At 38.0% G+C, this 22,910-nt stretch overlaps 1 protein-coding gene and 1 long non-coding RNA gene across 5 annotated transcripts in view; one reads left to right on the top strand and one right to left on the bottom strand.

The window, feature by feature from the left end:
* The window catches only part of CHN1 (chimerin 1), a 95,896-nt gene that overhangs the window by 30,208 nt on the left and 42,778 nt on the right, over positions 1-22,910 (top strand). For 3 of the 4 annotated variants that reach the window (XM_068685728.1, XM_068685729.1, XM_068685727.1), the window contains exons 5-6: positions 676-789; positions 16,532-16,820. In XM_068685728.1, coding sequence (XP_068541829.1) covers positions 676-789; positions 16,532-16,820 — 403 coding nt within the window. Of the gene's footprint in view, positions 1-675; positions 790-6,484; positions 6,561-16,531; positions 16,821-22,910 lie in introns of all 4 variants that reach the window. The other variant, XM_068685730.1, reaches the window with a different exon arrangement.
* On the bottom strand, positions 1,452-7,732 carry LOC137858268 (uncharacterized). The gene is made up of 4 exons (XR_011097608.1): positions 7,077-7,732; positions 5,768-5,858; positions 2,934-3,012; positions 1,452-2,463 (listed from the first exon to the last, which is right to left on the bottom strand). It is a non-coding gene; the product is annotated as an uncharacterized lncRNA (long non-coding RNA).

The following is a 22,910-nucleotide window of genomic DNA, read 5'->3' as shown; positions in this document are numbered from 1 at the left end:
GCTGATGGCTATAAATATTATTGAGTGATACCTTAAGTGAGAAAACGATGTGTTTCTGTTTTTTAGGTGGTTGTCTCCAATTGACTTTTGCAAAAGATGTATGTGTACAGAAAAAAAAAAAACAATATTTGAAACACAGATGTAATACATATATAACATTTACGTGTATATTTGTCTTCAGAATGCTGCAGCAAATATGGTTAGGTTTAGTGTGGGGAAAAAAACAGATCTGATGTGTATATTCTGGTAGAAGATAATGTGGCATTGCTAGCTTCTTACACCAGTAATCGCTAAGATTCTGTGCAATCCCTAACATTTTAGCAAGTTGCCATAATATCCCTGAACACTGCAAAGTGTTGGATTGCATGCCTCTGGCACAAAGCATGTGAAGCCAAGAGGAGAAAATGGACTTCTTCCTACATATGAATTTGATGGTTGCAGATTGTAAAAGCAATGTACTTGTTTCGTAGATGAAGAGAAGCCTTCCTAAACAATTTAAAGTGACTTCAAATATGGGGAGAAGGGAGGCTGATTTAAGGTATAGGTTCCTGCAAAACAATCATTTTACATTTGTTTTTCTTTTTTAAATACCATAGTTGGTCTTTTTTCGGAAGAAGAGGAAAAGGTGATTTGAAAGTGAAAAGGCGTGTGTTTCAAAATGTCTTTGTTCCTCAGATTCCATGGCATGATCTCAAGGGAGGAAGCTGACCAGTTGTTAAGTGTTGCAGAGGGAAGCTATCTCATTCGTGAAAGCCAACGGCAACCTGGAACCTACACTTTGGCATTAAGGTTGGTAATTAATATTTCATTTTGAAATTTATAAAATATTAAAAAGATTATACTGTTGTGTTGACCTTAATGCTTAAACTTCCTTATGTTTCTTTAATATATTTTTTTAATCATGGTAAGCATTTAATGAACTTGAACCTTTTTTAACCCTTATTAAAGATTTGATATCTTTAGCCTTTAGCCTTCTGAAGTGCTTTAGCCATTTCTGAAGTGCTAACATTCCTTATTGTTTGCACTGCCAAGATAATAGCAGTTGTGCTTTTGCTGGTTGTCCTTCATTTGGCTTTTTTCCATGATGACACCCCATGTGTAGACACTGAGGGAGCAGGCAGTTGAGAAATAGAAGGAATCCTATGAGATCCCATGACTGGTCAGCTCTGTGGGTTACTTGCTAGCTAGCTGTTGCTGAAGAGCAATTAGTTCTTTCTAGTCCCTCTACAGAGTGGCCAATAAATCAGTTGATTTTTTGTCTGAACCCCTCCTAACTAGCAGTGTTTGCAGATCTGTTTCCTCATTCTGTAAAACTCTAGCAAGTAGATCAGATAGTATCAGATAATAAATATTCACATATTTAAAACATGTAAATTTTAAATAGTTTAATTACTTTTAAAGTAATTGAGATTATTTTGGTCTGAGCTGTCAAATGGGAAATGGTGGGTTTTTTTCTGTTTTGAGTTGTAGTAGTATAGGAAAACAATGAAAGAGAAATATACAGTTATTGAAAGTTTTATGTAGGTAAAATAAGATTATGATTAAAATAAAAATATCCTGGAACACTACGTTAACATAAATTAGTTTTCTTTCTCAGAAAAAAGAAAATGTATGCTGTACCAAGATACTTGTTTCTGTAGTATTAAGATTCCAAATAGAAACATTATTAACATTCTTACTGATTTGCATTAGCAATGTGAATGAATTGGTATTGCTTATTAGGGTCTAATACTACCTCTACTTCTGCTCTTACAACATTCATTCACAACTTAAAAGAGAACAGTTGTCTTAACTCTGATCTTGGGGACAAAGAACTCCTGCTGTTTGCTCCTGATGATGCAGAATGCACAGGGCCTGGGCCTGTGACTGATGAAGCTGCTGAGCATCTTGCAGGATGCACTAGTGTAGTCTGTTTTACAAATGCTCCTCCGGTCCAGCAAGACAAAAGACGGGTCTTTTCTAGGTTTGATGGTATCTTTTCCAAACTGGAAAACCCTTTTGAAAGCCATAAAAACTCTTTTTACAGCCAATATAATAGAGAATGTATAGCTGTTGGTGATCAGTTTGGGAAACAGTTTGAAATGATAGCAAAGGTTTTGTTATTTACTTACTCTGAAGAAGTGCAGCATTTGGCAAAACACCTCAACCTGAACCTGCAACACACTGTAGCCATTTCATTATATTGGAGCACAGGCATGATTACTTGAGCTTGATTACACGTTTATTAAGGGTTGTGTTCTAGAATGCTGCTTTCCTTTTCCTGGCAAGTAATGCTCTGTTGTCTTGCTGTTGGCCTTTAACATCTATGAGTGAGGGTATTTGTTTGCTTTCATACTTCAGGTGGAAGATCTCTGTGAACTGCAGCAGAGAGATTTCTTTATTCTCTGCTGGGAAGTATGGCATGAGTCTGCATTCCCTTTGGCTGAAGGCAGAGTTTTTGCTGAGGTTCCGTTTTTCCTCTCCCTGGAATTAGATACTCAGAATATACCAATATTCCCAATGAATGTGGTTTTGATGCTGTCAAAAATATCTTGGTGTTTGTTCTTTGATTGATTTACTTATTTTGTAACACATCATATCTAATCTACTTCAACGTCAGGTATCTGCTATATAAAGTTACTGAAATAGTTTAATTGGAAGTTAGAAAAAACACCAAATAAAATCTTGGCTATAAAGCAAGCTACACCAAGAGATAGAGACAGCACTCGTTATTATGACTATCCAAACATATTTTTGAGTGCATCATTCTCTATGCTGCAAATTGATAAGAGATTAATGAATCATAACTCATTTTTGAAAAGTGGTTGTTGATCTTGTTCTGAAATTAATATACAAGATCATCTCATAGAGGGCTATATTTTAGGGGAAAAACACCCACTTTCTCTCGTTTTGTCGCTATCCTAATTGCTTGCTCCCTTCTAGATTGTACTTACAGTGGGCATCTTCCAAAAGTACTCGGATTGTCTTTGCTCTGCACTGAAGTTTTCTACTTGTTAAACAGCTTTAGTCTTTCTAGAAGATAGGGAATAAACTGTTAACACCACGAATCATAACTCCTTTGTAGGCAGACAGAATTCACAGACATGAAAACATGTTTTTGTGAAATCTGGAACAGATTGGACAATCACATGAAGCTGCAGTGCTCAGCTACAGCCAAAGAGCACAGAATCCAACTGCAGTTGGTGCATGAAGCTCTCTGAGGTGCCATCCCGCTCCTAGTGCAGCTCTTCTGCATTTCACTTTTTTAGCTCATTCTAAGGGATACCTTAAGTCATCATAAATGGAGCAGATCTGAGAAGAGATCTGGTTAATTGTTTGCAAAGAGTTTATACCCAGTTACACACCTTTGTACCTGTATCAGCAAGTTCTGTGACTATGAATACATGGGGCTGGATACAGTACATAGTCCAGTCCAGTATCTGCTCTCCAATACCTTTTAAGAGCAGATGTTGAAAGAAAAGCATGCAAACAAGATGAATATATAGTAGTAGTTATCTGGTGTGCTGTGCCCTCTCAATCTCTGAAGATTTGCTGTTCAGAGACTTCTGAGCAGAACTGTTATATTTGCTGTTCTTTCAGGGTCTCGATGGAGAGAATTTTTTTTCATATAGTAGCATTCTGAATGCATTTTTGAACTCTCATAGATTTTGCTGTCTGCATCTGTAGCCTTAACTATGCCTTAACTATGCTTGATGGGGAAAAGCATCCTTTTTTGTGGATTCCATCTCATAATTTCATTTGACGCTCCCTAGTTTCTGTATTACAAGAAACAGTGAACAATTGATCCCCATTTACTTTTTCCATGCCAGTCACGTCCCCATTATTCTTCTCTTGATAGGTCAGTGTGCCCTAGGCTATATGTTCAGGTTTTGTAGTGAGGCTGTTCCATACCTCTCATCATCTCTCTCATCTTTCTGTGTGCCTTTCCCTTACTCTGTGATGATCTTTTGGAGGTGAGGAGACCAGAACTGCACATCCTGTTCAGGGTGGACTATGAAGATTTCTTTCTTTGTCCTCTAAGCCTTTCCAAATGATTTTTTGGACCACTATGGAGCATTAGGCTCTGATGCTTTTATAGAACTAACGTTAGTAAATCTGAAGGACTTGTTCCTGAGCTGCAATAGCTACATACATAGCCTAGCACAGATTAAATGATCTCATGTAGGACAGGACAAATAATAGGTTTTACAGACTTAACAAAGTCAGTCGGATGTTCTTAGTGCAATGCTGTGGAATGGTTAACTGAATTCAAAATTCAGATGTTGAATATTTATTTTTCTTTAATAAGGTAGAGCAAGTGATTCTCACCCCAAAAAAACTTCTCAGTTATGTTGCCTGTGAGTTACTATAAAATCTGCTTGCCTTTTACATAAGAAGCTGCATTTTGATCATCTGATAAGCTATTTTTGTCCACTTTTGACCATTATTGTGCAGTTAGTTTGCTTCATGATTTTAAGGTAGAGTACCTTTTAAATCAAAATTTGAAACAAAAGAGGTTTTGTTTTCAGAAAACAAAATTTTCAAAATTTGCAATGGAGGTAGATGTATGTTGTTATGGAAAAATAATTTTTTTTTTTTTTGTTAATGTATGAGTTTGGTTAAATATTCAAAGCTGTCCTTCAGATAAAATGGATGCTTAGAGCCTAAGAAGGCCAGTGAAATTGTATCAGTTAAGACACCAGGTGAAACAGAGTGAAACATAAACACAAATGAGAGCATCAGATTGGCACCCTATTTTTAATGCATATACTTAATCATGAATTCATTTGTTTGCAGCTTATTAAAAAAAAAAAGCACAACAGAAATCACCAGTGTTTACTATTTAATTAATCAGAGAATGCTAATGAAAAAATTTTGCATCCCTGAGGTTTAAAAAAAAAAAAAAAGACTATCATAAGATTATTTTAGATATACATGTGTGTCCATATATATCAGGACATCTGTGACTATAAAATATACAAAATACATTTTATTGTTAATTAGATATTCCAAATGAATGAAAACTGAAAATTCCTAATTAACTCCTGGAGGTATTAGATCTGCTTTTAAATGTGGCAAAACAGTAGTACAGTGCTTAATGCTAGGACATATAGCAAATGACAGTAACAATACGACATGGTTTGCAATGTAGCCTTTTGTGGTTGAGAGCTTGTTTAATAATTAGGATGAGGATAAAGAGGAAATGGGTAGAGATTGTGCTAGCGGTAGGCGTTGAAGTGTGATGGTACTGCATGTTCTTTTGAGCAGATATCTGCTGTAGCACGTTTAGTTGGTTACCATGGTTTCCCTTCCTGCAAATTCTATTGTTGTGATACTGAGAATGAATTGAAATAAGGTTCTGCAGCAGGATTAAAAAAGGTAATAATGTTAGCTGTGATTATGAGTCATGTTTTTTGTTTTTTTTTTATGTTTGGGGGCTAGGGCACATTAAAGATTATATGGCACCAAGAGAGAATTCTTAAGGCAAAATAAATGTCAAAAATTAGTAATCCTTATTTTAGTCAACCAACGGCATGTATTGTGCAAGAAATTGATACATTTTCCCTCTCTTCCTAAATTATGAAATTGCATTAAGAAACTAGCCACTAATATTTTAAAAGGAGTCATAATTGGTGGGCTCTTAGAGTATAATGCTGCAAATGAACCTTTTTAATTTCAGAGGACAGTTGCTTTGATAGCTGAATGCTGTCCATTTTCAGTGGGCTCTTTTGGGACACGTATGCAGTTCTCTTCCAGAATATGCACTGATTGCCCTGGGATTACTTACCCATCTAAAATTCAACATCTGCAAAAGGCTTCTTGACTTCAGAGGTCAAAACTGTGTGCCTGCATTCTGTTAGGGAGCCTAGTTGTACACGCTGGGACACAGGAGAGAAATGGGAAAAAGAGAAATGTTTGAAACCACTTTCATTGTCAATAGTTGAATTACGTTATTTATTTATTTTTAATTATCAATGAAGCAAAATTTGGTCATACCTTATCCTGAATCCAGAGATGATCTCTAAGTTGTCTGAGAGAGGGAAGCCAGCAAAGCAGTAGCTGACTGCATCCCTTCACCCTTAGTAACAGTATTCTGACATTATGTCACTTGGTAGAAAAAAAAATACAAAGACCTTTTTCAACACTAAACTTTGCACATCCTTCTATCGCTGTATGTTTTTTACCCAATTTGCAGCTCTGCACCAGGCATTGATTGGCAGTAGCAAGGGCTAAATTCAGTTTCTAGGAACCTTTCTAGGATATTTACACAAAATTTCTTGGTCCCCAGCTGAGAAACGTGGGAATCTATGTCCGCATAACTGTCTGTGTGTATATACACACGCATGCATACGCACAACCTTAAAGCTTAGCTGGGCTAAGTAGTGTTGCTCCAAAACCTGACCAAACATATCTGTGGGCTATGCTTGTTTCAGCCTGGCCCATTTTAATCAGTTTTGTCTATTCTGTGTGAAATGATGAAAGAGTGCTTCTTCCTCTGTGGCAGGCTGAAGCTCTCGGGGAAGGACTCTCCTTTCTCCCGGAGGCTTAGGCCGTCACACTTCCATAGGCACAGAATTCAGGTGAGTGTTTCAAAAATTGGCCACTAAGGTATCTAAAGCTTCTTTTAGATGGAGGAAACGGTTCATGCTTAAAGCTATTTTAATAGGCTAACATAGCAGGTATGCCAGCTGATATGCTGGGCTTTTTTTTCTTCCTTGTGAAGAGCCAAATATTTCTTTTATGAAGGCTTAAATTCTACTGAAACTAAAGCTGTCATCCTGTTGGCTGGAAACATCGTATGAGCTAGAGCTTGCCCCAGGGAAAGGAGCATGCTGATAAATTTTGGAGCTTGCTTTTATGCTCTGAAATAAAACAATTGGACCTCTATTTAAATGACATTCCATGTAAAAGAAGTTTATTTTTCTATATAAAATTTTGTACTGAATAATATACTCTATTACTTTGTCAGTAAAGTGGAATGTTCAACTACCAGTAAATAACAGAGCTGTCCTGCGTGCTGTCTTAGGTAACTGCAGCTGGGCACTACCGAGATGTCTTCGCTTAAGTATTTAGAATAATAATAAATAGCTACTAACCTTAATGAGTAATTAACTGGTTACCTAGGCCTTCCCACAGACTAGAATGCTTTTTTCCTTATGGTTCATGTCTTCTTGCTGTGTTCCTGTTCTTCTTCCCTCCTCTTCCCATCTGTTGTTGTTGTCAGCTCTGTTTTCTTTTGGCTAGAGTGTCTAATTTATCTTTGGCAATTCAGCTTGCTGCAGACTTTCTCCCGCTCGTGTAAGTTCAGTACTTCTCAGAGGAATATTCTCTGCTTTGGTAGCAGTGTGAACTTTTTGGTAGCTTGTCCAAGAGCTGCCTGCATTCAGTGCATGTAACTCATGTTCATTTTATGCCATGTCCTTCACCTCTGACTGTAGCTTCTGCTGAGCCACAAAGATCTATTGTAACCTGGTGTACAGCGAAGGCACTTGGGTTTGTGGTGAGGCACCATCATGGAGCTCAGGTCTGGGTTCACTTCTTGGCTTCACATATGACGTAGCTCACAGCTTTTCTGTTCTCCGTGCTTTACTTGCTTCTCCATTAGGGAGAGTATTTTCTTCCCTGTGTTGTCTCACAGGTTTGTTCAGTACATCAGCCTAGGGTCTCTTAAAAATAGCCTAGACAAAGAACTGGAAAGTTGTGCCCCATCTCTCAGACCATCCTCAGTCAGAGCTCCTGAGCAAGAACCTGTATTGTATTGTGCTGTTCTTAGGGTCTGCCCAGGCTGAAGCTTCTGGGTGCTATCAGACTTGAAGCAAAAATGTCAAATTATAATGCAATTGGTTGAAAATTAAGTTATGTATATGTGTACATAGCATACACTGCTTGATCCTCCTTTCCCCCATTCCTTCTCTTTCAAAAGGATGTATTTCTTTTCTGTCATCCACAGGTTCTACTGGAGTGTCTTTTTGCTCTACTGCTCTTAGAAAGTGATAGAAGCCTATCTTCAAGTTAGTCCTTTGGTTGGCCTCTTCTTTTGTGTGCTTTAGAAATCCATATTTATAAACCTTTGTGCTTTGAGAAACAACTTTTTTCCTGTGCCTCATCAGTAAACATAAAAAGTCCTCCAGCTGTAGATACTATGGATGCTTTAGAAATAGGTTTTCAAAATAACACACAATAGCCTCATATTGTCATTTAATCTCATAATTGTTTTCATCAAAACATTTATGAATTATTCAAACACCAAAAGAACTGACAGCAATAAACATTCTGTCCCACTTTTCCTCTTCCTTTTCCCTCTTTTATGCTTTGCTGAGTTTAGTGTAGTTCGTCCTGTTTTCATAGGTGCTAGGAAGAGCATCAAGCTTTTTTTTTCTTTTATAACTTGAGTAAATGTAGTCTAACAGTTTCAGTAATAAATCACGGTCTGCCCCACTTACTGCTGCAGTTGTGCCAAGGAAGAAATTATATTCTAGAAAACCAGAATGTAATAATAGAAAAGTTGTTGGTCTGATCTACTAGTGGCCCAGAAATTTCTGTTATTTCAGGCAATACCTAAACACACAAACTAGGTATGCACAAGTATTTGTTTGTACGTATTACATACATTTTAAAACAGTTAGGGTACCAGCTGGATGGAATCTTTAAAGTTATTCTGTTTCACTGAGTCCTATTAAAATGAAAAATCCATGGTATGATACATAATTTTAGTGGGAATATTATTTTACAATGAGTTTTTATCATCTGTTCTCTCCCACTGTTAATTCACAAAGCATTTTAATGGCAGATCAGGCATCACCCGAAGAGAACTAAATTCTTATAGATGGGGAAATGCTGCAATATAGTAATTAAACTATTCTTCTATCATTTATTTATGTAGTCATGGTTAAGAGACATTAAGGGGAGTTGCCTATGTAGAGCAGTTAATTTTTTTTTCATTAGCAACACAATGCTGTTTTGAAAATAGCACAACATTGAACACATTCCCATAAAAAAGTTTACAGATTTTAGTCTGGTGTATTAAAATGAAACTTTATTTGAAAAGATTTCCCAGTATAAAGCATTTTATTTTTAACAGCTACTGTGCAGGGCAATTTATACTCCTTTGAACAACTGTCAAGCACATAATGTCCTAAATTCTTTGCAGTATGTGCAGTGCACTGTATGCAGATGTCACATTACAAATGCAGTATGCAGTCAGTGCCCCATATGCTGACTCCCTCTGTGCACTGTCGTGCCCTTACAAATCAGAGAACTAGTTCCTGACTCTGACCAAGTTCTCTTTGTTGCCTGGTTGTACCAGTGGTTACATGTGTGCACCATGGGTTGGGCATGTCTAACAGCACGTTACTGCACATGTGAGAACCAGGGAGGCTGTGCTGTGATGTTGGTGACCCACCTGTCACTGTGGTCCATTCATTTAACCACTCCATTTCTTTGTGGGAAAATGGAGACAGCAGGCGCTGAAATCTGTAGATGAAAAAATTCTATTTTAGGACGTAAACGCCTTTTATTTTCTGTACAGTCCAGTCTTCACAAGTCTTCTACACAAATGATTTTTGTCTTGTGAGCCATCAGACGTTGCAATAGGTGTCAGAAGAGCTTCAAGGGAGATTTTTAGCCTAGGAGTAATTGTACTTGTTGCTGCCAGTGAGTCACCTATGGCTTTTTTAGTTGTGTTTAAGTGACTGTACAGTTAATAGTTTGTTGGATTGGTGAATCTTTTATTATCATACATATAAACATGTTTGATAGGTTTCATTGTTTCACATGACAATAAGAAAGCTTCACCTTTTTTGCCTTTTAGAAATCTTTGTGAACTTTTCATTTTGTATATTTATGTCTGTTCATTAAGTTACAAATAGTGTAATAGCTTTAAGTAAGTTGAGGAAGCCTGCTCTGAAGGTTAGGATCAACAGTGGTTGAAGACAAATCAGATTTGACAAAATCTCTCTGGAAAATAAATCTTCCTGTAGTTATTTTTAATCTAAAGGAAACTTAAAAATAATCCCCTCCTCCTTTTTTTTTTTTTATTTAAACTTCAAGTTCTTGAATAATATCCTATGAAGTTTATATTTAGAGATAAAAACAATGTAGGAACAATAAAAAAGCAATGTTTCTCCACTCCCCTCTCCAGAAAAGTGTAGTCTTTTTTTCATCCTAGCAGATAATGGAGGGTAACAGAATGGCATAAGTATTGGTGAGTTAATTGCACTTGAAAAGCTATTTAATGATAATGACATTTCTTCGGGTTTTCACTTGATATCTTGCACTCATGTTTTCTTGATATATTGAATAAAAATATTAATATTGTCTTATCAAGATCAATTAAAAGCAAGTTACTTTTAGTATGAGAGCATCAGTACCAGCAAAAAGAATTAAGGTGCTCATGAGTAACGTAAGCCTCATAGGAAAAAGCATTGTAAATCAAACCAAAATGATTGTGTTTGAGCATTATGTTGTGGCAGTTCTCTCTCAGTTGTAATGATTACAGTGAAATTTCCATTCTAGACCCAATGTTGTTCTACTTCTAAATTTACCAGAAAAAAAAAACATTGGGTATAACCTACAGTAAGAATGTTATACTCGGTATGCATAAAATTTGCATGCACATTTAGAATTTACTGAGCAGACAGTGGTGAGAGTTGATAGCTTAGCTTAGAAAAATTAAAGCCCAGTTCTGCTTTAAAGGAATACAAAAGATCTCAGTAGCATGGAGTCATGCTGTAGAATTAATTCACAACAAAAATTTTGAAAAATGTTCTCTAAAGGAACAAAACTATCTGCTTAATGTGAAGCTGTGAAAGTTGCTAACGTTCCCACTAGTAACGTTTCCAGAAGGTGTTTGTTCCATGCATGTCAACAGGTTTCTAAAGTAATACTTCCTTTTAAAGAGAAAATATTAGGCTCTTACTGCTTTCCCATGTATGTATATATAGAAAGAGGCTTAAACGTGTCTTAATCATTAACCACAATGATTCTTTTCCCAGGAAACTCCAAGGTTTTGTCAGGTACAGAAAGCAGTAAACATTACCCAAAATATTGGTATTGATTCTGATCCAATCATCACAGCAATCCCAGGGACTTCTTATTGAGTTTAAGTAGAATAGGACATGCAAGCACAGTACTAAGAATGTATCATACAGGAGCTTCATTTCAAAACCAAATGTTATTTTCAAATGATCTATCACTCATCAGAAACATTGTGTGATCCAAAGTGCTAAGTGGTCTTACTGCGTATTTATTGATCAGCTGACTTTTGTTCACAATTTGAGATGGTTAAAATCAGCTGTTAAAGATAAGACATTGAGACAAAACATTTTTTTTTCCTCTTAATTTTATTAGATTTATTTACAAAGCACACCACTACAGTGCCAAGGGTTGATAATCTTTCCAGCATTCATTGTTCTCAGCAGCTGTTTCCCTACAGCAGTTGCCTCTCCCTTGTGTTGTCCCTGACACTGCTCATCATCTACACAAAGGTGCCATTGCTCTGGTCCTCCCTGCCTGCTGTTTGCAGCATTCTCTTTGCACGATATTGTTTCCCTTTTGGACGAGGAAGTCTGGGGAATGATGCAGTGAAACAGCCTTTGGTCTCAGTTGAGAAAGGCTGCTGGGAGACTACTGTCAATGATGCAGCACCTGCTCAGATTTATTTATTTTTTTTTTTTACCTGATCAAGTGAGTTGGAGGTTGTGTCTATATTGGCATGGGGTTGCCACGTTTCAGTTCCAACTCTGAGATTTTTATTTTTTTTCTGAAGGATGCCACTTTTTTTTTTTTCCAGGTTAAACTTAATTATCATACATTCACCCAGCCCATGGGTCTGGTGAGGTTTTAGGGATAACTTTACACCTAATTAATATTCATCAAGCCATACTTAAGTCAGTCAGTAAATACTGCACTTCCAAATGGCACAGGAAAATTCTCTCTGGCCACAGTACTCTGCCACTTTTCCCAATTTTATCAGAGAATGGGGATTTTTTGTGTCCACGTTTTATAAAATGCACCTTTACTTTTAAGAATTAACGTATTTCATTTACACATCTCGTGTTCTTGCAAGCTACTGCTGACTTTCAGGTTTCGGAGGAGGTGCTGTTTCTCAGGCAGGTACCCTGGGAAGATGGCAAGTCCCAGCGTCCTCTGGTCATCCTCAGAAATATTGCCAATTAATAAGAAATCATTAACAAATAAAACCAAAAATAGGCTTCTCTCAGGAGTCAGAGAACTTCTGGGGTAACTGTAGATTTTGGCAGCATGCAAAACTTGCACTTCTTTGACGAGGAAAATGGCCAAAAGAGGATCTGTGGGATCATTTGTTTTCTTTTGTGTGGACATGGCATGATCAGGAGACGTTCCTGGTTGCAACGTTGCTTACATTTCTGTAGCTTTTTATGGAGTGTCAAGACTCTAGCCTTACGGATTGGGTGAGAGTTTTCAGAAGTTACAGATGAAATTCTGACACCTAATTTTAAGCGAGACTTCTACCTTCTGGCCTCAAAGTGTGTTAAGACACTTTTTCTCCAAGGGAAGATGAAACCCAAGTGACCTTCAGGCACGTGTACATATCTTAATATTTCCCAGCTCCAAGTACAAAGATGCTCACAACTTAGGAGGATATGAGTAGCCCTGTGGGGTGTTAACTTAGTGGTCTCACAGCAGCTTTGCGTTTTACATAATGCCTTTGTCTTTAGGTTGTGGCTAGATACTCTCCTGATCATAAAATAGCCTGTGAAAGAGGTGAATAGCTACTGTACAAGTCTTTATTTGGACTGTAAAATCCATCTTCTTAAACGGTAAGAAAGTGCGGATGGGCTCTCAGTCCTTCACTTCTTCCTTTTGTTTGATCAATGAATGCTGCATACAGAGTAGGTGGCAGAGTCTGAAGCCCGTCTTTCTCATGCTATGATACCTAATTCAGCTCCCCAGTCCTTTATTACTACCCACATTTGCTCTACCATTTAATCCGTTTTCCCACGTTGTTATCCACTCTGCCCCACTGGCAACCAAGGGGACTAGACAGAGTGATTGCTTTTCAGGCAACTTGCAATAAGAAAAGTCTTTTATCTGTAGCCCTGCTGCTTGCAAACAAATGGACAATAGACACAATGAGACTGTTTGACGGGTCAGAGGTCTATCTCTTTTTCTTGGAAAAACATCTAATGTTCCCCTTTTTAAACCAAAAGAGAACATACATTATCTGTGCCCTGTTTTCTATTTCTTAAACAAAAAACGGCTGGTACTAATGCTTGCCTCTAGGAAGAGACTATCAGGAAGTTGAAATATCAAATATTGGCTCTACTTAGTTTCCACGGTGATGTATAATTAGCTAGGCTGCAGTAATGTTATAGAAGGTAAACATAAGGAAGTATTCTTGCTAATGGAAAAGTTTAAACCATAATATTAAATAAGACTGAAGGGACTGAAGATTAGATTTGAATCGATTATTTGCAAATGGATGTGTAGGTTTGCATTTATATTGTAATTTGATCAAAATAGTATCATTATGTGGCCAGAAATTTAAATGAGTTTGAAAGAAATAAAATGGAGGATTATTAGACATGGTATTGATGGTACAATCTCTGTAAGAGATTGTTGGTGCATTGATTTGTGTGAGGTTTTTTTCTTGCTTGTTGCTAATACCACTCAATTTGAAAAACAATAAGTTTCCCCGGAACATATCCAATAAGGAATGAATAGAGAGAAAGTGGTTCGATCTGGAACAAATGGAAAAACAGATAAAGGCAAACCATTCAATTTTCACCCCTTGCAGCACCTTTTCCAAGTGATTATGGCACTGATCTAGAATAACTTGTTTGTCTAAATACTTTCCTTTAAACACTAATTGTTAAATTATCTTAATGTATTTTAAACTGAGAACATTGAATGTGGCCTTCAGAAGGCCACATGTACAGAAAGAAATTGATGTTCAGTTCCCCAGATCCGTGTAGGAAGAAGTTTCAGTATGAGGTTACAGGATGAGTTTAGGCGTGGGGTGCTGTTAAAGAATTAAAACTGTGGGATGTTTTCTATGAGATACATTTGTTGAAATGTGGGGTCAGGAGTGGTGGGATAACGATGATGTTCTTTTGGGAATCCTATTCCTTGTAATAACTGTCCTGCTTTATGGGCAGCAGTCTGAATGGATGTACAATGTAAAACCTGCTGGGGTAGGACCTCCTTCTGACCCTCATGGAAAGAGGATAAACTTTTGGTGTTCTCTGCATTTGGCCATCTTGTTCTTCAGAACTTTGTTTTAGACTCTGGAAGGATGTTATTGAAATCAAGACAATGTGTGTAGTGATACACCCTGAGGAGCTTTTCTGTGCCTTATCTTCCCTTGATAAGATTAGTGTAATACTTTCTCTTAGAGAAAGCTAAGAATAATAAGTGACCTTCTGCTTCTATAAAACTGCTGTAAGTACTGTCAGAGCATATGTTACCGATAAGAACAGCAATTCACCTGATGCACCTCCTAATAAAAATCACTGTATTGCATGTTATCATTTAGATATATTATTTTTCACCTTCAGACTCACTCTGTTTTTCTTGTCAAATTTTAACGTTGTATGTTCTCTGTGTGCATGTTCCCACTGACTTTGGCAGGATGCAGTGAAGGTTGCTCACTTTGGCACTATGAGGTACTGAGCACTCTTAGCTCATATTGACTTTACTGACAGTGGAGGACGTGCAAGGAATATGGCTCATGGTGAAAACTTGTTTGCCACATACAAAGTTGACTAGTTTTTGCCACTTTGTACAGTGAAGTATTTACATTGCTGTATTATTTATGTTGCCATACCACTTGTGAAATCTAGTATAGCCTAGTTCCTTACTTATTTGTCCTAACTTAGAGCAGGAGGGGTAGGTAGGAGTTCCTACCACTTAGGCTGTAAGTTAGGACACTACCTTTCTACTCCCTTAATGACTTGTGTTCACTCTGGATTACAACTTGTGATCAAATCAGCATTGGGTAAAAGTGCTTTTTTCCATTTTTTGTTTTTTGTTGTTGTTGTTTTTTTTTTTCAGTTTGATTCAGTGAACTTCTAATTTGTGTGGCTTAAAAATGTGAATACAAGTACCAATTCATTTCAAAAAAAATGCCCCTTCAGTTTCTACACATCGTGCCCTCTTTCGTTAGTGAGCCAGATGTGGATTCCTGAGAGCCCCCCAGGAGTGTGTTACTTCACATTTCAGTTTTCTTTAAAAATAGCAGCTCCCAAAATTACAGTGGCTGTCAGGTTATTGGTAGGGGGGATGGTTTGCTTTGGCATTTCTGAAAAGCAGAGGAAAAATATACATCCCAAGACAAATGATTTTGCCCATATTTGCAGGAAGAATGCATGTATTTTACCTGAGGCAAGGTCTAATAACATGCTTTCTGCTGTTGGGCAGTGCCCCATGGAAAAGAAATCACTTTAGCAAAGCACCATATTATTTTATTCCTTCACATCTCCTATGAAGTTTTTGATTGTGAAATAAAAATAATCCATCCTTTCAAATTCAGTTTTTAACATACATTTGGCTGATCTGACCTCACGAAGTGTCCTGATGCCTTGAGCCAGCCTTGCTGCTCTCTGACCAAGGAGTGACCCAGAAGCGAGCTGTGAAGGCAGCTCCTTGCCTCCGTCTTCTCTGCAGGAAATGCGCTGGTTATTGCCAAGTGAGCGCAAGCACTGGTGTGTTCTCACAACTTGAGATTGCTTTCAGGCAGCAAATTGTTACAGGTTCAAAGTAGGGTTTGAAAAGGTGCTAATGTTCAGGTAGCATTGGTGTTCTTGCTTACGGTTGCCTAAAGACTATCAAAATTCTGTTCCACCCAGGCTTCAGAGTTGCTAACATCAGATAGCTTATGCGTTACATGTCCTGTATGTTACAAAGATTTGCTTGAAGCTCAAGACTTAACAACCATAACACAGAAGGACTTTTGTACAAAGCTTGAAGAGTTAGTCCTTGGCCTTCAGCCAGGAATAAAGAATGCTTGCCCTTGTGCCATTTTGTCCTGTGCTGCTCCACTGCTGGCAGCAGTTCTGCTTCAGTGTAATTGTTGGCACCAAAGCTGAGCTGAGCGCTGAATGGCCTCTTCCTGCAAGAAAGCAGGGGTGCAGAGGTCTGAGACTGCATCAAAACTCCGTATTGATCAGCTGTAATAGAGGACTCTGTTATGAGAACTCTTCATATCAGAGCCAGGCAAATTAACTACAGCGATGCAGTAGTAAAGTACTAAAAAAAGCCATGAAGAGTGTGAAGTAATTTTCAGTTTTTCCACAGAATAATAGAGAGGCTAAAAGAATGCGAGAACAAATAGCTCCTTCTGGGACAGTCACTGATTTGGCTATCTGTCTGTGGCTGTTAATCTCTCCTTCCTATCTGTGCTAAGTGGTAGTTGAGTTTTTCAGTCGCGTCTGGACTGAACACAGGGCATAGTCGCAGCTTCAAGTGATAAAGTTGTGGGGTTTTTTTATTTGTTTGCAAAGGCTTGATTACTCTTTCTTATTCTTGCTTACTGTTCTTTAAAAAAAAATACTTTCCCATTTCATTGAGGCAGATTTGGAAGTCAAACCAGAAACTTCAGACTCTACTACGATGGAAAGCACTTTGTTGGGGAGAAACGTTTTGAGTCCATCCATGACCTGGTGACAGATGGATTGATTACTCTTTATATTGAAACCAAGGCAGCAGAATACATTGCCAAGATGACAATAAATCCAATTTATGAACACATAGGATATACAACTTTAAACAGAGAGCCAGCACACAAAAAACATATGCCAACCCTGAGAGATGCACATGATGGCAAAGAGTCTACAGGAGAGGATGAGGTAGCAGAAAAGAGGGTAAGCAATTGTTAACCCACACTCTTTTTTTCTGATAGACTTTTTATTTTGCAATTTTATTCCCTCCCCCCAAGTCCTAAAAGTATCTGTAGATACTTAGTCGACATAATTATTTCCAGTATTGCATTAATAGTAATATTTTAAAGTGTTGTAGTTGTGTGTGTTTTTTTTAATCATACTTGTGCATATTGCAAATTTTTCATTCAGAGATTTGTTATTTATCATTGTAAGGTTCCTTTCTTCAATTTTTTTTTCATAATTATAGATGTTGCCATTAAGTCACTCCTTTATGTCAAATAGGCTATTTTGTCTTAAAATTGTTTACAGTGTCTAAAACAAGTGCCTGTTGGTCAAAAAAAAAATAATATTAATATATTCTCTATTCCCCAAACAAAATGCATTCCATAATCTCTTCAGAAGTCTGCATACAATGACAGTAAAGTTGTCTACATTATAAATAAGCCTGTTCATTAAGATGATAAAATGTTAAAACATTTCACTTGGCTAAGTTCAGCCTGTCAGAAGCTGACAGAGCTATTTTTGGCCTCAGCCAGACTTATGAAGAAGGATTGCTCTCTTCAGAGAGTTGCGTTATCAGCTGAGAACTGACTGCGTCCTGGATTAAAAGAGAAAAACGAACAACAAAGAAATCTTAGAAGCAGTGACAAAAGGAATATTGAAGGAGGTTGGGAAAATATCAGGCAGACAAAACAGCTGCCCGAACATTTATTCATGTGATAGAGACTAAGCTTAAAGAAAACAATATAAATTCTGTCATGTTAAACTAATTACTTTGTTTGTTGAAAAGCCAGCATGGGAAAGTCTTTTTAAAGTGTATTCTTACATAAGCTTACATGTGAATGCATGTATAGTACTCTGAGATGCTCCCCTACCTCACTAATGTCAGTGATGATAGGAGTTATCTAATTTGCTTATATTGCTTGCAAGAAATACTAACCTCAGTTTGGGTCATTTGTTTGTTTTTCCAGTCAGAAATATGTCTGTGATCTCAGTTTGTTTTGAGGGGAAGGAAGGGTCTCACTAATGATTCCCAACATACGTGACCATCCTAAAGAAACTAAACTCCCTACAGAGCCCACAGAGAGGGGAAGGTCATAGCTTTGGTCCTTCAAATCCTTCTCCAGCAGATTCTGGAGCACCAGACCCAACTGAATTTGCTGAGAGATGAAGCACCTAACTAGCTTGAAGTACGAATCTTCGTTGTTTGTCCTCCTGCCATCAGACCATGCAACAAAAGACTTTTAACAAAGCCATTTAACAAGGCAGGCATACTGGTGCTAGCTGACCACATGAAATATTCAATTTGTTGCCTGCTAAGTACTGGTGGTAGAGGTGTGACAGTTTCTGGCAGCTGCTGACTTGCAGCATGCTGTTTCAGAAGGATTTCTTTGCTTGTTATCAGGGAGGGTTCACTGCAATGCAAAGCCTGGGTAAAAATCCATGAGTTCCGTAAGTCACCACTTCGGGTGTGTTTGGTAGAATTAACTCTCGCTGCGTTCAGTAGCTTTCAAGTGATGACACGACTGTTCTGTCACATTTTTTAGGCTAATGGATAAGTTTGTAGTAAAGGGATTTTGATGATTATTATTGAAGGATATTGTGGTGTGGGTTTTTTTTTCTTTCTGTAGAATACATGGTGTTAGGTCAGACTCAAAGCATGAAATGTCAACAAAGTATACAAAGAGTTTTGAACCATGTTTCATTAAATAGCTCAAGAACTATTAAGTATCTCTAACAGGCTGAAATTGTAGATGAAAACCCTTTACAGAGATTAGCTGTGTAATTGCAACATCCCACACTGTTTGGAAGTTAAAAGCAATTCAAGTTGCCTCATCTGCAATATAGTTAAACTGCAGTGGTGTTTACTGGCCTGAAGCCCAGCTTTTGAATCTTTTCACTTTATTTGTCTTGGAGCCTTATGATGTGGACACAGTGGGGCACGCAGACATCACAGTGCAGTTAAATTTGGAGATTTCAATTTAATTTAAAGTCATTACCAGCTGAGATTACTGCCCTTGGCTACAAAGAGAAGGCACTGTGTGGCCCTTTTGCTGTGTGGTGGTGCAGAGATCACATCTTTGCAGCCTTTACACCTCTCAGCACCTCTTCTGGACGATGACATGGAGAGTCCTGAGTATCACCTCACCCAGCAAATTCTGTGACCAGAACATGGTGTTGGCAGCAACCTCAGCACTTCGAATGAGCCCCAGGGTCCAGCTAAGGCTCGCCAAATCCTTCCTCTCTCCTTTGTAAGGCGTAGGAAGTGGGGAGGAGGGAAAATGTGATGGCTTTGCCAGATAGCTCATGGAGGGTGCACCATAGGAGTGATGGGGAGAGGAGACCTCGGAGGGCTCTCCCAAGCGCTTCTGTCACTCTCAACAGGGCTTGGCTACTTGCACACCCACCAAATCTGCCCCCTCGACGAGCTGGGAGGGCTGCTTCAGGTTCAGAGGGGCGAATGTGATTGTGGCAGGCTGGTGGGCTGCGAGCCCTGTGGCTGAATCACAGCTGGTGTGACTTTCCCGGTCTCAGTTAATTTTATACAAAACACTAAAATCAGGAGGTGGATATTTGCATGACATAATTTGCATTTAAAGCAAGAGTCCAATACTGTATGGCAGGAAATAGTTGTCTTGACTCTCTTAGACGCCTCCGTACTATTAAAAGGTAACAGGATAACAGCAAGGATGTAGTTAAATAGAATACCAGATTTCTCTGCTAAATTATAAACTTTTTGTTGATAAAATTATAGGTAACATAAGAAGAAGGTGTATATCCTCTACTAAGTTGCTTGGAAGGTCATTCTACCCTTCTTGTGTAGGCTGCTGCTTCTTATTGATATTTACATGAAAACTTCAATTTATAATCACACACTACTTACCTTCTTATGAACAGTCATTTGAGTAATATAACCAAGGTATAAGAAAGGTTTCTTGTAGGACATTGATAAATAGATCAAGTATTTTTTCTTTGTCTCTGGTTAGAGGGATGGAAGAGTAATTCCTGTTGTCCAATATGAAGTGAATATCACTGAATCGATGTTGACAAGTCTAACAAAGAATACAAAGAAAATTGTCCAAAATCCAACAAGGAAAAAAGCACCGTTGTCCTATCATCCAAATAGAAAAACCTGTGTGCTACAACGTTAGCTCAGGGATGATGAGAACATTTCTGCAAGGTACCATATTTGTCCATGCATCTTTCCCTGACTACAGTATAAAACTGATAGATTTTTCCCTAATTTTTCACTGTACATTCCTCTGTAAACAGAGGAAAAAGTCTGGGGTCTTGGGCATTGGTTACCCTGTGCCAGGATACATTCCCAGATTTGCAGGAATGGATGTTCAGATTCAAATCCAAGCTTCATGACTGTTCCCCAGTCCTGTGTGACTGGTGTATAAAAGATAAATCCTTCAGAAGAAGGAAAGGAGAGAGACACAGGCGCTGACTGGGGAACAGCTGGTGGGAATGTAATTTCACTTCCTGACATAAAATCAAGTAGAGGAAATTGGGCAGCCAGAGAACACACCTCCAGCTTGAGGATGAAATATTAAAGAGCACTTCTCCTAGCCTTGAATTTGGTATGGGGCTGTGGCAGGGAATGCCACTAATGTATGTTGGATACCTCCTGGCATGCACTAATACTACTTTTCAGCTATTAATTCATAGTAGAAGAATTTATCGTATGTTGAGTGACTTGTCATATGCAATACATTAAAAAAGAGCCTTAGTAAAGGGGAAGGATTATAGACTGCAAAAGATAAGACGAAAATTACACAATTTTTAGATGAGGGCTGTAGGACACAAGTCACAATACTCCTAAGTACTTAGTCCTGCAAAAGACCATATTGTGGTGTGATTTAAGATGCAGTTTTTAACAAGAAAAACATGAGAGTATAATCTACTACCCAGCATGAGCTTCACTGGTTATGAGAAGGATTTTGACTGCTTACCTTGTACAAGTATATATTAAAAATAAAATAAAAATCACTGCTTAATGATTTATGATTCCCATAAGCTATAAAAGAATTAAATGGTCAGAGATAACTGGAGGAGTAAAGATTGAAAACAGGAGAGAGCTTGTCATGCTTCAATGCCCTGAATAGATATTTTAGCTGCTGTGCTAAAAAGGTAATGCTGGTTCCCAAAACAGTCTGCAGATTGTTCAGAACTCAATTGTGCAGCCATCGTGGTCTGTGTGTTAAGAGAGAGGCCTGAGATTCGTTTGAAAGGGAGCTTCCCATGTGGATTCAGTCTGTATGGCCTAATGTGGAGGTGGAAATAATACCCGCTATCACAAGATTTACTATTCCGCCCGTGCCTTGAATACTGATGCATCTCTGAACGTTTTTCTCTCTCAAAGGTAATTATGGCCTTGGAGGAGATGACTTGATTCAATTAAATACCTTATAAAAATGGTAGCTCTCGAAAATTAATAAATATCTATATATATATGTCAAAGCCCTTCATGAAAGCCCTGCAAAACATGAAATTATTTTTTTTTTTCATTTTGACATGCTTTTGAGATATTAATTTAAGAAGGTGTATGAGTGATTTATCCAAGATTTAGCATCTGTTATCAGAAAACAAAATGATCAGTTATGAGCTGTCCTGTCTTTCAGAATGAAATACTGAGGTTAATGTTAGGATAGCAACTGAATCACATTTATTCTTGTTTACATTTGTGACAAGTGCTATTTCTTCAAGAAACTGCAGTAACAGCAAATCAATTAAAACCCCCTTCTAGACTATACTACATTCAGTTCAATTCCCAAAGATGGAAAGAACTGAGAAGAGGTTTGTGCAGCAGTCGTCCAACAAAAGCACCCTTTTGTTCTATTTTTAATGGTCTGAGTGGTGATACCATTTTTCCTCCAAGGTAATGAAGGCTGATTGTCTGCAACTCTGTTCAAGGAGATTTGGAAATGTAAATCTGTGTCATTTTAGTAGGAAACATGCTTTTAAGCCTGCCTCCAAAGATAATCCAAAGCACAAAGTTAATTGCAATTTCTGTGTACATTTCTAATGGATTTGTACCAGCTTCCACACAGAAAATCAAGGGTCGCAGTTACGGTTGTTCCCATAGGGACCAGTCTCACTTCCCAACCTTGAGCTGATACTGATACTTTCATTAGGGGCACTAATACTTTTCTATTCTTGTTCTCAGTGAAATATGTTAGTGAGATCGGCTCAAAATCTTCTTTCGCCAGGACTCGTTTTATCTTCAGGGAAAGGATATCAGAAAATGTAGCCAAGAAAGTTAGAGTAGTCTGTTGTAAAATCGTAAACCCCCTTAGCAAGGTCTGTGATGGAGGAAGACAGCTTTGAATGCGATTTGGCACCCAGTAATGCCAACATGGAGAGCAGTAAGGACTGGAAAGAAGACAGGGTCTTAATGGTCAGAGAGGAAAGTGTGCTTTGGGGGTGAATAAACCTTGATCTGGAGGCTCTTTGAAATATTTCCACTTAATCAAATTAACTTTTTTTTTTTTTTTTTTTTTTTTTTCCAGAAAAAATGGGTGTGTAGGATGTAAGTCTCTAGACAAGCCGTATCTAGAACAAGGATAGTGACAAAGCAATAATGCTATTAAATGTATTGCTTATCAATGTTTACCTTGAAGTACATTTAAAGACACACAAGGCTGAGCACTGAAGACTCCCAGGGGTTAACTTGAGGAGATTGTCAACTCTTTTCTCACAAATGTTCCTTCCCAGTCCCTGCGCGGGTGTCCATGACAATCACTCTGTAAATTTAATGTAATTTATAAATAAAACATAACTCTGTGGAAGGCAAAAACTTCTATTTATTTCTTCTGGGCTTAGCCCATCTTTCAGCAGGCACTTCAAAGCACAGACAATTTTGTCAATACCAAGGAAGTTAGCCGAATGAAGGATGATTCTGCCTTTTAGGTGGCTGCTGCAGGATGTCGGCAACATTGTACTCCACAGAGGTTGCCTCAGTCTTCCTCGTCTTCTCTTCAGTGCATAGGCATTTCTGGCAGTACGGACCTACTGCTGTGTTACATACGCCACTATACATGGCACATGCAGCTCAAAATTAAACTGCAA

Source organism: Anas acuta, chromosome 6 (assembly GCF_963932015.1).
Source record: "Anas acuta chromosome 6, bAnaAcu1.1, whole genome shotgun sequence".
Taxonomy (NCBI): Eukaryota; Metazoa; Chordata; class Aves; order Anseriformes; family Anatidae; genus Anas; species Anas acuta.
Note: the sequence above shows the minus strand (reverse complement) of the source record. Positions and strands in the feature narration are given on the sequence as shown.